The 15,002-nt window shown below is 41.4% G+C and overlaps 1 protein-coding gene across 1 annotated transcript; it reads right to left on the bottom strand.

The window, feature by feature from the left end:
* Positions 1 to 5,779: 5,779 nt before the first annotated feature.
* Positions 5,780 to 12,402, bottom strand: LOC121515735 (E3 ubiquitin-protein ligase TRIM21-like). Its single transcript, XM_041796683.1, has 2 exons — positions 12,245 to 12,402; positions 5,780 to 8,546 (listed from the first exon to the last, which is right to left on the bottom strand). Exon 2 carries the CDS (start codon positions 8,535 to 8,537, stop codon positions 7,212 to 7,214), a length of 1,326 nt encoding a protein of 441 aa, XP_041652617.1. The 5' UTR covers positions 8,538 to 8,546; positions 12,245 to 12,402; the 3' UTR covers positions 5,780 to 7,211.
* Positions 12,403 to 15,002: the final 2,600 nt, after the last annotated feature.

Here is a 15,002-nt window from a genome sequence, read left to right as displayed (position 1 = left end):
CTGCAGTATCAACGTCATAAAAGGAGACCAGACCCCCCTCATAATCCACAAACACCCCCACCTTCTCAGGACGGGACTGCAGAGAGAGAGGGACAGCAGGGCCAGCAGCAGCGTGGTACTCATCTCCATTCCTCAACACTAATGTTGAGAAACCGTTCTGAGGAGACAGTATGATTTCTCCTGTCCTGTTGATCGATTCTTCAGCCACTCCTACATCCCAGCAACTCTTCCCTTTAACCTGAACCTCAAAATAAAATCTGCCTGAAGAGAAACTCTGCTGTGATAAGATCGAGGGGGATGGATAAAATCCATGATCTGTTAGGACACGTTGCTGAACATCATCATCATGAACTTGTTTTCCATCATCAGACAGGATGAGAAAGGGATTTGCTGTGTCAGGATCCAGAGTCAGATCCACAGCGTACTGTTGAAGTCTCTTCAGCTCAGCCTCAGTGAACATCCTCTTCATCTGTTTCTGTATCTCTTTACTGAGGAACTCCAGCTGAGTTGCAAAGAGCTGCTCTATCTCAGAACTTCTCTTCTTCAGCTCAGAGATCTCCCGTTGCATCTCTCTGATGAAGCCTTCAGCCTCCAGTTTCTCCAGCTTCATTCCTCCATATTCTTCTTCCAGAGAAACCAAATCAAGAGTGTTTGGTCCTAGAACCATCCAGACTATGAAGACACACACCAGGAACTCCAGACAGGAAGTCACAGCCTTCATCATGGTTCCTCTGAGGACGTCATGGAGAACTTCTCCTGGTGTGGCGGCTTGGTTCTCTGGGTTGTTGCAGTCAACTTTCTGTGCAGCTGACTGTTTGAACTGAGCAGCCATCTCTGAGACCACAGTGCTGACCTCCATGTACGGGGCTGAAGTAAAAACCTTTCTGCAGGTTGGACACTGACATGGGACTCTGGGACCCCAGTGGTCAGTGATGCAGGATTTACAGAAGGTGTGTCCACATGGTGTTGTGACAGGATCGGTGAACACATCCTGACAGATGGAGCACAGGAGAAAGTCTTCTCTTAGAGGAAGGCTGTGATGAGGCATGTTTACACCCTGAGGAGAGAAGATCACACTGTTGGTATGTCGGACATAGAACCAGTGTTGGTGACATAAAAGACTGTCATCATTACAGAAACCTGCTGCATCAGTGCGGTACTCTGGGAAAAGTTAGCCTCCAACTCCACAAACCCCATGTCAGTAGGGTGGCATGAACGATGTGGAATCAGTCTGACAGTATAACGTCACATGCTCCTTGCGGATGCATGCACTGATACAGATGTTAACCCTTTAGAGATCCTAGGGACATTTTGTGCCATTCAGTTTTTTTCGATGTCTGAGTCATTTTGGCTGTGTTGAATGAATATAGCTCAAATATGTCAAAGGATATTCATTTCAAAAATGTGGTTAGGGCGCGCCGGTAGTCGAGTGGTTAAGGCGCATGCCACATACGCAGGCGACCCGGGTTCAAATCCGGCCCGTGGCACTACTTCCTGCATGTCTCTCCCCTGTGTCCGACTCTATCCACTGTCCTATCAAATAAAGGCAAAAAGGCCAAAAATAAATCTAAAAAAAACAATGTGGTTAGAATTGTTGTCTCAGTCTAAATTAGCCTTAAATGGCTAAGCCACACAAAAACCGACACATTTGCTCCTGAGGACCAAAAATGTCCCATTGAAAACCCATTGAAAATGACATTTTTGATCATTTATCTGAACATAAACTAAGGCTTTCCTTTATGTTATGATTTCATATTGGACCACTAGCCTTCACTTTTTATTTTTTATATTTGTCCACCAGATGGCGCTACTTTTTCCTTTCAGTATGTGTGCATTTGATTTGAGTTTTTATGATATTGTTCTATTAAAACCAGTTGAGCTGTGCAAAACGAGCTAATATTATCATTAAATGTTAAAATGTCTGAGTTTAACATCTGATCTGTTGTTTCTGTTCTACTGTGAATCAAATATGGGTTTATGGGATTTGACAGTCATTGACTTCTGTTTTTATTTTCATTTTACACAGTGTCCCAATGTTTTTGGGAATTCAGATTGTATTTTTCAAAGACATTCTTGTCAGTACAAGTAGGCGTCTAAAGTCCATCCAGAGTTTTATTGTAAGAAAACCAACAGAGAGGGTGGTTGCAGGTTTAGAAGATTGAGGATTATTGTAACTGCTTTTATGAATTGCTCAGTCATTATGAACAGAATATTTGATTTTCCTCCTCAGATCTCTGAAGATCTGAAATTTAGATTTCTAAGTCGTAGGATCCTGAAAACGTTGCCTCTGCTGTTATTCTCTACTATTCTCTCTCTGTGTCGGCCATGTTTATTATCCCAAATCAAGACGCTTTTTCATGGATATCCTATCATGAGGCTGTTTGTTTCTCATGTTTTATCCTCAACCCTTCTGATGACGATAAACTGCTAGAATATGGAAGGAGGTGTACTCACAGATGTTGCTGGATAACTCCTCTGTGTTAATCTGTTCATGAAGAGTGTGTAGCTCTGCCTGAGCTCGATCAAAGGTTCAGCTTTATCTGTGGGCCTTAAACTAGACCACTCCTCCTCCGCTATACACCGTTATAAACTGTCATAAAACTAAAGAGGGACGGGAACAGTACATGAAGAATTAGCAGTGATAGCAGCTTCAGAGCTCAGAATCTGAAATGATATGTTAATCCCACTCCTCCCTTTCTCTGAATGCCCACCTGGGTCCTCTAGCAGCAAACATTAAACCCACTGGCAGAACTGGAGTTGTCCTGTTTGACAACCTCTCATTTGAAGCACACATAAAACAGCTGTACCATCTCCAGAAACAAAAAGGACTCCACAGGACTTAGAAAAACTCCTCCAAGCCTTCATCTTCTGGTCTGAGCCAAAGATCTCTCTGCCAACAGACGACATCACATCAACACCACAGTCTGAGCTTCTTTACATCCACTTCCTGTTTGTTTTAGAATTCATTTCAAGGTTTTACTCTTTAAAGCACTGAAGGGTCTGACTCCAGTAACAGAACTTTTAACCCCCTATGAGCCAGGCCGCAGTCTCAGATCCTCAGGTGGGACCTCTTGTTTGTTCCAAAGTGGAGACTCAAAACTAAAGATGACAGGGCCTTCACCATCAGGGCACCTCGACTTTGGAAAGACCCACCTGAGGAGACAAGGCATGCAGCATCAGTGACATCTTTTAAATTACTTCTTAAAATTCATTTTTCAGGGGTTGCTTTTAGGTGATGTCATCGTCTAATTTTGTTTTTTATCTTTTCACTCATTTGTAGTTTTTTTAAATTTCTCACATCTTAAATTTTGGAGCTCTTAGCAGGCCCACCACAGAATAGGCTGGGCCCCTGAAAAACCCAGGGTGAATTGGCCCCCTACTGCTGTGATTTATTGATGATATTAAGGTGTGTTGGATCATTAGCATTGGTGCTAGCATCTTGGCTAACAGTTAGCTCATTTTGGGGCTGAAAAGTGAGTCAAGCTAGTAGATTCAGCTGTGGTACTTTTTGACCATTTCCCCCACTTTTTCCATCCATTAATGCCAGCTTCTTTTGCTACGTTCTGTCCTTTTGTTCCACTTATGATAACTTCTCCAGTCTCAGAGTGACTCCACCCCTTCATGGCAGCATCCTCAGTCCTTAGTTGATCACCTGTAGCTTCTATGACCTGCTGTAAACCAGATACATAACCAGACACCAGCTTCTGGCAGCATCTCTGAGGAATCTTAGCCCATTCCTCAAGTACAAACCTCCAGTTCAGTCTTATTCTTGGGTCTGCATGCTGCAACTGCCTTCTTCAAATCCCACCAGAGATTTTTTCTGGGGATCAAGTCAGGCGACTGTGATGGCCATTAGAGAATCTTCCAGGACTTCTTCTGCACCAAGGACTTCTTGGTGGGATTTGACGGTTCTTCCTAGGATTTCCTGATCCTCCAGTGAATCCATCTGCCCTTCCACACACTGCAGTTTTCCAGAGCCAGAGGAAGCAGAGCAGCCCCAGAGCATCACCGAGCCACCACCATGCTGAACTGTGGGTTCTTCTCAGCGTCTGTTTCATTCGTCTTCCTCCAGACATACCGCTGATCCATCAGGCTAGAAAGATCCAGTTTAGTTTCATGGTTCCACAGAACAGAATCCCCAAACCTCAGTCCCTGTTATCACCAAGTTCTGATGGAGGTCTTTTGCAGTCATTCGAGGGTTTTCACAACTGTTCTGTTCCAGGGTTTAGTCATTTTGAGACTGCAGAAGTCATTAAAAGCTGCATTTCTTTAGTTGAATTTGGGGAAACCAATTGAAGCATTAGTTGTGTTGAGCTGTTTCAGGTCCTTTTGTTTGATTTGTTCATTGCAAACAGCAGAAAGTCTGTAAATGTTCACAATAAACCTGGTAAGTTCGATTGCATCTGTATGTACCTTCAGTGACTTCTTGACATATTTTAAGGCAAACTGTTTATTTTAAAGCCAACACAGGAAGTTTTTTTTTCCCAAAGCTAATAATACCAACTATTTTTTCAACAGCTGGCCTTTGCATTTTGCAGCTCCTTTGGTACAGGCATGCTTTCTCTGAGCCAGTATTACCAGCACTCTCAAAATAATGAGACAAACAAGAGGAAGTGAGACACCTTTAGATGGGCGGATTCACATCAAGACAAAAAACAAGAAACTAAAATAAAAGAAATAAAGTGCTGTGAGATGATTGTTCCTACAGAACAACCATCCAGACAGGAAAGAAACACTCCTGACTGATGCTACGGGTGGGAAAAAAAAAATAATAATCACGTCCGCAGTCATTTTATTCACAGTCAGTCTTTTATTTCAGTGTTTTAAAGGAGTCCAACATACAATAAACGTTTGTTTCATCCAAAAGTACATGAAGTGTCTTCCATAGAATAAGTCAACCAAAGCATTTTGACCTTTACCCATAGGGGGCGCCAAATCACCAAAAGTATGCCTAAACATTAAGTAGACACAATTACACCAAAGTTGGAGTGAATGCACTGGGGCTGGGAGTTTAACCTCAGGGTTGAAATTTAAAACACGTCCACCTGAATGATCTAAGACACCCGTTAACATCAGCCATGATGGATATTCACCTGTTTTAGGGGCCTTCCACATGGAGACAAATTTAGGAGTTCCCACAGAAGTATTTGTATCAGTGTTTTATCCACATGGTCTGGTGTTTCAGGAGCCCTGAAACGCTACTTTTTAAAACCAGGTCCCAGAGTGAACAGATCTGATCACTCTGATCAAAGCTACAAAGCATGAATGTATTATTTATAAATAAATAAATAATACATTATACAAAGCATGAATGTATTATTTATAAATAAATAAATAATACATTCATACAAAGCATGAATGTATTATTTATTTATTTATAAAGTAGTAAAATGTAGACTTTTTTTCCCAAATTTAAACCCTTTTATTAAAACAATGATTTTTATTAGCGATGTTGACAGTGTGGATGGACACACTAAACTATTAGGGAAGTAATGTCAGACTACAGCTAGGCCATGAACAAATGTCAGCATAGCAGAAAAAATAGAAGAAACTGAAACAACCTATTTTTTAAATATAGTGAAAATTTAAAAAAAAAAAAAGGTCAGAAAGTGGAAAAACGTGGAATAAATTAGATCAAAGTGACAAAAATGGGCAAAAGTGGCAAAAATTGGCATGAAAGTAGCTAAAATAGGCAAGAAGTTGCAAAAAGATGTAGTAATGAGCAAAAAAGGGTCAAAAAGTGGTTAAAATGTGACAGAAATGGGGGAAAGGGGCAAAAAGGAATATAAGTGGCGAATGAAGTAAAGAGTATGTTAAAAAAAAAAAATTGGGAAAAAATGGGCACAAATGGCAAAAAGGGCCAAATGTAGATACATAATAGCAAAACTGGTTAAAAAAATAAAAAGGCTAAAGTAGGCAAGAAGTTTTTGCAAATATAGGCAAAAAAGTGGCACAAATGGGCAAAAAATGACAACAATGGGTGACAAGTGGAGAAACAGGCAAAGACATGGCATAGGCAGCTCAAGTAAGCAGGGATGTTTCAGAAATGGACAAAAAGTGGCAAAAAAAAAGGCGAACAAATGTGGGTAAGTGGGTGTGTATGTGCATGTACATGTGTGTAGACCAGTGGTTCCCAAAGTGGGGGTCAGGGCCCCCAGGGGGGTCATGACAGCCTGAAGGGGGGGGTCACGGGATGCTTTTAAAATAAAAACAAAGAGAAATTTAAGATTTAAAGTTGTATATCTCATCCATTACTGTAAAAAATAGTCTAAAACTTAAATGTAAGTAATGTGTACAAAGTTCTGAATGTAGATTTGTATGTGAAGCCTTTGGCAGCATCATACATTTTACCTCCTCCATGGGTCTCTGTGAGGGTCTCTGGTCTCTTATTTTGGTGGTCACAGGCTAACAAGTCTGGGAACCCCAAGCATAGACGATTGATTTGTGTTGTATTTCATTGTTGTTATTTACTGGCCCAGGTACTACAGATGGAAGTTAGCTAGCAAGCTAAAAACATTTCAAATCCATAATAAAACACTCAACTACTGTAGCCATATGAAGTATCTTATGGCAACTGTGGATCAATGAACACGCCTTCATCATCACAAACAAGCCATTACCACAGTCAGGAGGTGGCCAACTTAGTGGACAGCTTCACTCATAGTGCAGGAGTGTTTGATCGTATTCTGGGCTTGTTGTTTTTGATGTTAATCTCTGAGACAAGAGACTGTACAGTAAAGTGGTGACTGTGTGTTATTTTAATTTAATCTTGAATTGTGTTCATAAAGGGGCCTGTAAAAAAATTAATTCACTGAGCTACGTGCCACACTCGTACCTGTCTGCCATACAATGGAGGAGGGAGCTGCAGAGACCATGCAGCAGCATGCATGCAGGCTAGAGAAACACATGGAAATGCACAAGACTTTAACATTTTTATGGCAATTTTCTGTGCAGAAATCAGATCATGCCCCCCATCTGGAGTCCTCTGCTGTGGCGTGACGTCACCTGCAAACCACTTGTGCATTTATAAGAATATATTTGATTAACAATGTTATTGATCATTACTTCACATTATTTAAAATGAAATCTAAGAAATAAATGAAGGTGTGAGCAGAGTGTCAGTGTGGTGAGAGATGTCCTCTTCACACCAGGAGCTGAGATGAATGTAGGGGTGCTTCAGCGGCCCTAAAAAGCTTCTAAAATAGTAAATTCTAACCAGTGTGATCTACAGGGGAGATGATGAGAGGGGCGGAGTTTTTACCGCCATCATTAATGTAGGGACTGAAGAACGGGTAGAGTTTCTCTGTGAAGGAGACGCCAGGAAAGGAGTAGATCAGAGCTGCAGCATCAACGTCATAAAAGGAGACCAGACCCTCCTCGTAATCCACAAACACCCCCACCTTCTCAGGACCGGACTGCAGAGAGAGACGGACAGCAGGGCCAGTGAGAGCAAAGTACTCCTCTTTCCACGAACACAGAGTCCAGAAGTGATTTTGTGGAGTCAGAATGATTCGTCCCCTCCTACTGACTGATTCTCCGGCAACTCCTAAAAACCAATCAGTCTTCCCTTTCACCTCAACCTCACAGTAAAATCTGCCTGAAGAGAAACTCTGCTTCGCTAACACAAAGGGAGCTGTATCAAATCTTCCTGGATTATATGGGACGTCCTGCTGCACGTCCCCGTGATGAACTTGTTTTCCATCATCAGACAGGATGAGATAGGGATGTGCTGTATCAGGATCCAGAGTCAGATCCACAGCGTACCTCTGAACACTCTTCAGCTCAGCCCCAGCCAGCAGCCCCTTCATCTGTTTCTGCATCTCTTCACTGATGAGTTCCTTCAGCTGAGCGATGGAGGGCTGATCCATCTCTGCGCTCCTCTTCATCAGTACTGAGATTTCCTGTTCCAGCTGTCTGATGAAGCTTTCAGCTTCGGTCTCCATCTTTCTCTGCTTCTCTTTTACTGTATCAGTGACCTTCATTAGGTTACTTTCAACAGATTCTTTCAGAGCCGTTAAAACCTGAACACTCTGTGCCAGCTCCTTGTCTGCATGTCTCTTACTGAGCTCCACTGAATGTTCAGTCTCTTGGATCTTCAGTCTTCTTGCTTGGATCATCTGCTGAATTTCAGCCTCTGTCTTCACCAGCTCAGGGTTGATATATTCTAAAGCGTCATGATTGCCGTGTCCTAAAACCATCCAGGCTATGAGGACACATATGAGACACACCAAACATGCCAGCAGTATGGCTCCAGTATCATCGGGGGCTTTTTGTTTCAGGCTGCTCCTGGCGTTCTGTTTGGATGACTTCTTGAACTGAGCAGCCATCTCAGAGAGAACAGTGTTGACCCGCAGCTCCAGTCTTTGGTAAAAAACTCCTCTGCAGTTGGGACACTCATTACTGGTAGCCCCATATCTTGTGATGCAGGTCTTACAGAAGTTGTGTCCACATGGGATGGTGACGGGATTGGTGAACACATCCAGACAGATGGAGCAGCGAAACTGATCTTCAGTCAACAGACAGTTGGCAGCAGACATCTCTGCACCCTAGGAAGGAAAATCAGACTGTTATCTAGCTCTTTGGTTACATCTGATGAGTTTATAGTTTACTTATCATGCACTGTTATTTAGCTTTTCTTCATAAAAAGACAGAGGAACGTGAAACTATTAAGTTTAAAGTTTAAGAATTGAATCACACTCACAAAGGTTAGTTGCATTTACCCTGGAATTAAAAAAAAAACACCTGTAGAACGTCATGCACAGGGATGGAAGGAAGGGGAACTTATGACCAATCAGCTACCGCTTTGTGCAATCACCATCAGATGCAGAGCCATGCAAGAAGAGCATCCTGGCTCGACACTGGGTTGTAAGTAAAGTGGACAAAATGTGGTAAATGGGATAAAGTGCCTTCTTGAGTGTCCTCTAAGTCAGGGGTGTCAAACTCAAGGCCTGGGGACCCATGGTACTGTAATAGTTGGCCTGCCAGATTATATTATATCTTTATTATAACTGGCCAACCAGTATGAGGTCTGCAGATTTCCTCCAGGCTTTAAATCTAAACCGAACAATTATTTAAGATATCCATGTAATCCATCTAATAAAAAAATACAATAAAGAAATTATTGACCTTTTTAATTCAGAATTTGCTTTTTTATCTCATATATTAGCCTTAGAATTTTATGATTTAAATTCTGTATCAAATTTTTACATGTAAAACCTATGATTTTGACTTTTCTCATATTTTGACCATTTAGATTCACAATTTTAAAATTAAACTGGCATTTTTACTTTCAACAGTCACAATTTCATGCTTAATCTCATATATTGATCTTTAAAAGTCATGATTTTGAATTTAATCTCACACTTTGACCTTTAAATCTGATGATTTGGACTTTCTATCTCATATTTTTGCCTTTTTAAAACATTATTTAACTTAACTTTTAGTTTTGACTTTTTGACTCAAGTTTGACTTTTTATCTCAGATTTTGAGCCTTTGAAATTATCATTTTGACCTTTTTTTTTTACCCACGCCGATGACATCAGCAGGGGGTTATGGAAAGAGCTCCGTATCTTTCTTTGTTTGTATGTGTACAAGATAACTCGAGAATAGAAAGTCTGATCTTCACCAAACGTTCAGGGAATATTGGGATAGTGACAGGGAAGAATCGATTAGATTTTGGTGATGATCCGCGCACCCGTTCGGTTTTTCTCGGACTTTGAAATTTTGAACACCATAGTTATCAATGGAAGAGTTCCTCAGTGGCGCCACTTAGGCGTGGGTCTGCCGCCTCAGACGGCCATTCTAGTTAAATCTGAAAACTATTAGTCATCAGTGCTTAACCTTTTCCCCCAAATAATGTGTTACTGGCTCTCAGGTTAGACCTTAACTCAGAATCTGGACCCTGCTGATTGAGTTTGACACCTGTGGTCTAAGTGGATAAAATGTGATAAAGTGACTGCCAGGGTGCCCTCTATTAGGAGAAAAGTGTGATAAAGTGACTGCCAGGGTGCCCTCTATTAGGAGAAAAGTGTGATAAAGTGACTGCCAGGGTGCCCTCTATTAGGAGAAAAGTGTGATAAAGTGACTGCCAGGGTGCCCTCTATTAGGAGAAAAGTGTGATAAAGTGACTGCCAGGGTGCCCTCTATTAGGAGAAAAGTGTGATAAAGTGACTGCCAGGGTGCCCTCTATTAGGAGAAAAGTGTGATAAAGTGACTGCCAGGGTGCCCTCTATTAGGAGAAAAGTGTGATAAAGTGACTGCCAGGGTGCCCTCTATTAGGAGAAAAGTGTGATAAAGTGCCTTCCAGGGTGCCCTCTATTAGGAGAAAAATGTGATAAAGTGCCTTCCAGGGTGCCCTCTATTAGGAGAAAAATGTGATAAAGTGCCTTCCAGGGTGCCCTCTATTAGGAGAAAAATGTGATAAAGTGCCTTCCAGGGTGCCCTCTATTAGGAGAAAAATGTGATAAAGTGCCTTCCAGGGTGCCCTCTATTAGGAGAAAAATGTGATAAAGTGACTGCCAGGGTGCCCTCTATTAGGAGAAAAATGTGATAAAGTGCCTTCCAGGGTGCCCTCTATTAGGAGAAAAATGTGATAAAGTGCCTTCCAGGGTGCCCTCTATTAGGAGAAAAGTGTGATAAAGTGCCTTCCAGGGTGCCCTCTATTAGGAGAAAAATGTGATAAAGTGACTGCCAGGGTGCCCTCTATTAGGAGAAAAATGTGATAAAGTGCCCACAGGGTGCCCTCTATTAGGAGAAAAGTGTGATAAAGTGACTGCCAGGGTGCCCTCTATTAGGAGAAAAATGTGATAAAGTGACTGCCAGGGTGCCCTCTATTAGGAGAAAAGTGTGATAAAGTGCCTTCCAGGGTGCCCTCTATTAGGAGAAAAATGTGATAAAGTGACTGCCAGGGTGCCCTCTATTAGGAGAAAAGTGTGATAAAGTGCCTTCCAGGGTGCCCTCTATTAGGAGAAAAGTGTGATAAAGTGCCTTCCAGGGTGCCCTCTATTAGGAGAAAAGTGTGATAAAGTGACTGCCAGGGTGCCCTCTATTAGGAGAAAAATGTGATAAAGTGACTGCCAGGGTGCCCTCTATTAGGAGAAAAGTGTGATAAAGTGCCTTCCAGGGTGCCCTCTATTAGGAGAAAAATGTGATAAAGTGACTGCCAGGGTGCCCTCTATTAGGAGAAAAGTGTGATAAAGTGCCTTCCAGGGTGCCCTCTATTAGGAGAAAAGTGTGATAAAGTGCCTTCCAGGGTGCCCTGTATTGGGCGAAAGGTGGGATAAAGTGACCCAGGGTGCCCTCTATTAGGAGAAAATTGTGATAAAGTGACTGCCAGGGTGCCCTCTATTAGGAGAAAAATGTGATAAAGTGCCTTCCAGGGTGCCCTCTATTAGGAGAAAAATGTGATAAAGTGCCTTCCAGGGTGCCCTCTATTAGGAGAAAATGTGATAAAGTGCCTTCCAGGGTGCCCTCTATTAGGAGAAAAATGTGATAAAGTGCCCACAGGGTGCCCTCTATTAGGAGAAAAATGTGATAAAGTGACTGCCAGGGTGCCCTCTAAGTGGATAAAATAAAATTACGTGCTCTCTAGGTGGATAAGATGTAATACAATGTCTTTTAAGGGTGCGTTCCGGGTTGATAAAATGTACTAAACTGTCTTTAGGGTGCCCTTGAATGGGAAATAAGATGATAAAGTGCCTTCTAGGTTTGTTAGAATAAACGGTAATAAATAATAATATAAATATAAATAAATTTTTCAGAAAAAGCTTCCACTCTTCCTTTTATGGGTACTTTATCATCCTATTCTGCTCCAGCTAATAAGTTAGAGCTGAACTATTTCACAGTAACAGCAGCATTTCCTTATCTCATAAACATGAAACAGGAAATAAGAAATCAAAAGTGTAGATTTACTGTACACATTTCAATCCTGCTGTCATATAACGGGAAACTACTCACAGAGGAAAAATTTTACTCTACTTATACCAACAACAGAACTCAGTATGAACAGAAATACTGACACAGGCCTACCTGTATGTAACAGGACAGTCTGACCTCAGGACTTTGATCTAAAACGGAGCAGTCTACTTTAACGGTGATTAGAGGACTTAAATATCCATCTCTTCATGTTTTAGACCACAGAGCAGCTACAGATTAGAGTCTGAACGTGTTCTCTATCTGAATAAAGTAGACTCACAGTCTAATGAAGGTCATTAGTCTACATCATTAAAGTCTACAGTCCACTCACCTGCTGCTTCACTGTCTCGGTGACCTGGATTAACCCTTGACCCCTGTGTCACACCTGTCTCTCTGCTCTCCTCCACACAGGCTGCCGTAGACGGAGCAGGATTTACAGCATCAACAGCGTCCTGACCAACACTTCTGCTTTTTCCTCATTTAACTATTTTTCACGGATCTCCTCGTTCCTCTCTGCAGTTATCTTTTGATAACTCACTTTTAGTTTCACTTTCACTGAACAGGAGCAGAGTGGGGGAGAGGGGAGGGGTTGATTGGACCAGAAAACTGTCATTGTGCATAGGGGGCGGAGCCAGGAGAAGCAAACATCCGGGGCTTGGGCAAAGACTAACGGCCATGTCTCTGTTCTGCACTTGTGTGTAACAGTTAAAAAGGTCTGGATTAACTCCAGCTAAATGGCGCAACACTGACACCTACTGTCCTTCAAGTGTAAACATGATTTCAATTTTTTCTCATATTTTGACATTTTGAATTAATAATTTTTACTTTATATATATATATATATATATATATATTTTACCTTTTACACTCCCAATTTTGAACTGAAGTCATATTTTTAACCTTTTAAGTCATCATTTTTGGATTCTAGCTCATATTTTGACATTTTCAACTCCTAATTTTGGCTTTTTAATCCCATATTTTGAATTATCAGACTCACAGTTTGACATTCTAAGTCGTATTTTGACTTTTAAAATCATGATTTCAAATTTTATCTCAAATTTTGACCTTTCAAACTTATGGTTTCAATTTTTTCCTCATATTTTTGCTTTTTTTTTTTAAACATTATTTTTCTATTAATGTTGTGTTCTGATCTTTTGAACTAATAAATTGGAATTTCATCTCAGATTTGAGCCTTTAAACTTATCAACTTAGACTTTTTTGAATATCATCAGTGCTGGTTTTTTTATAATTTATCACTGGTGAAAATGAGGTTGACAGTTATGGTGAAATATTTACCCTGTTAGGCCCTCAGGTTAGACCTAAACCCAGAATCTGGGCCCTGCTGGGACTGAGTAGTACTACCTTGAGAAGTCACCATTAGGATAAACCCTGTTGCTTTGTTACACATGCAGGAAAATGCAATAACTGACTGCTACAACCAACATGAGCGACTCCAGAAATTCTTCTAGAGCAGACGACCTTTATCACACAGGTCACACTTGCAGGTACAGTTTTCAAGCCAAAGTTTGAAATGTAGAAACTCTGAACATTTGGGTTGAACTGTCCGGTTTTCCTTCGGTTCAGCCATGAATTTAGAGTCGCACGACCAGTGGCGTGCACAGACTTTTTCAAGGGCAGGGGCGAAAAGAAAAAAAGGGCACATACAGCATGTTCTCGCCAGTAAAGAGGGGACTACTAGACGATCTAGACAAATCCCTCGGGGGTCTGGGGGTCTTCCACCAGAACATTTTCAATGAAGTAGATGCCATTTCCTGTATTCTAGTGCATTTTAACACCATATTAGCAGCAGATAATCCAAACTGGTTCTGTCAGATATAGTTCTGGCTCAGTATAGACCAAAAAAGGGCCCAACATTAAAGTCATTGTAACAGTAATGTTTCAGAGTATTTCTTGGTCCTAATGGTCTTCTGAAGTTTAGTGTTTCTTTTGCCACCCAAGAGAGCAGTTGCATTTTGCCAACCGGAGGGCACTTAAGCACGTGTTTTAACCAGTCAAGAGGGCAATTAAGTGTTTTTTTTTTCACCCAGGAGGGCAGTTTAGTGTGTTTTTCCAATGAGGAGGGTTTCAGGAACGAGAGGCGCAGGGGTTACAGGAGTGCAGGAGTTGATGATCTGTTACATTGGTGGACTCTTCAAAATTTTCAGGGCCCATGACGGCGCCCCCCTCAGCACGGCGCCCTAGGCAACCGCCTATATCCCCCATGCCCAGAATCAGCCCTGGGTGCAAAGTCCAATTTCCTTTCATTGAAGTTTCTCCCAAGCTCAAGAACTGAATCAATACAATCATTAAAAGTAGCAGCAACAGCAGCTTTGTCATCTGTCAAAATTCCATCAGTTTTCAGCTGAACATCTTCTGAGACGAGTGGCTCCTTCCTCATGCTGTGGTGCGTTCCTTTATTAATTTAATCACTGTTTTTACTGTTATTGTTGTTAGGGGGGCTGAGGAACATTTTAGGTGGGCTTCAGCCCCCGTTAAACAGCCTAATGACATCCCTGTTCCTGTCCATGCTCTCACACACTCATATTTCATGATGATCATTGATACGTGTCGTCGGTCATCAGTGACCCTCACACACACGGATCACATGTTGAGATAACATACTATCTAGTGAAACTTGTCCATACATGGCTGTTTTATTTGATCTTTAATGTACTGCTGATAATAAATACTGTCAAAAGAGCAGAAAAAGGAAACTGGGTTATAGGTCCTGATAAATGCTCTACAACTAATAATAAATTAATGAATTAATGAATTCAGCATTTTAAGGCGTGGAGAAAAAAAAATGGTGCGCGCTATATGCTAAGTATTACCTGCAACCCTTGGGGCTAAGCACCCCCCATCTGTCAGCCCTGGACTAAAAGGTTGTGGAACAAAATATGAAGTTAAAGGTGCCATCTTTTTAGTCCAGGTCGGTTTCATTAGTTTGTTTTTAAAATGATTCTGTTGAACCACAATTCAAAAGCAATGTCTGATTTTCATTAGTTCATTTTCAGCACATTTTTATTTGTTGTTACCTTTGTCAGGTTACAGTTATTTCAGTGACCATTGTGGGTTTTTCTTTCTTTAAC

This window comes from Cheilinus undulatus, linkage group 9 (genome assembly GCF_018320785.1).
Source record: "Cheilinus undulatus linkage group 9, ASM1832078v1, whole genome shotgun sequence".
NCBI classification, from domain to species: Eukaryota; Metazoa; Chordata; class Actinopteri; order Labriformes; family Labridae; genus Cheilinus; species Cheilinus undulatus.
Note: the sequence above shows the minus strand (reverse complement) of the source record. Positions and strands in the feature narration are given on the sequence as shown.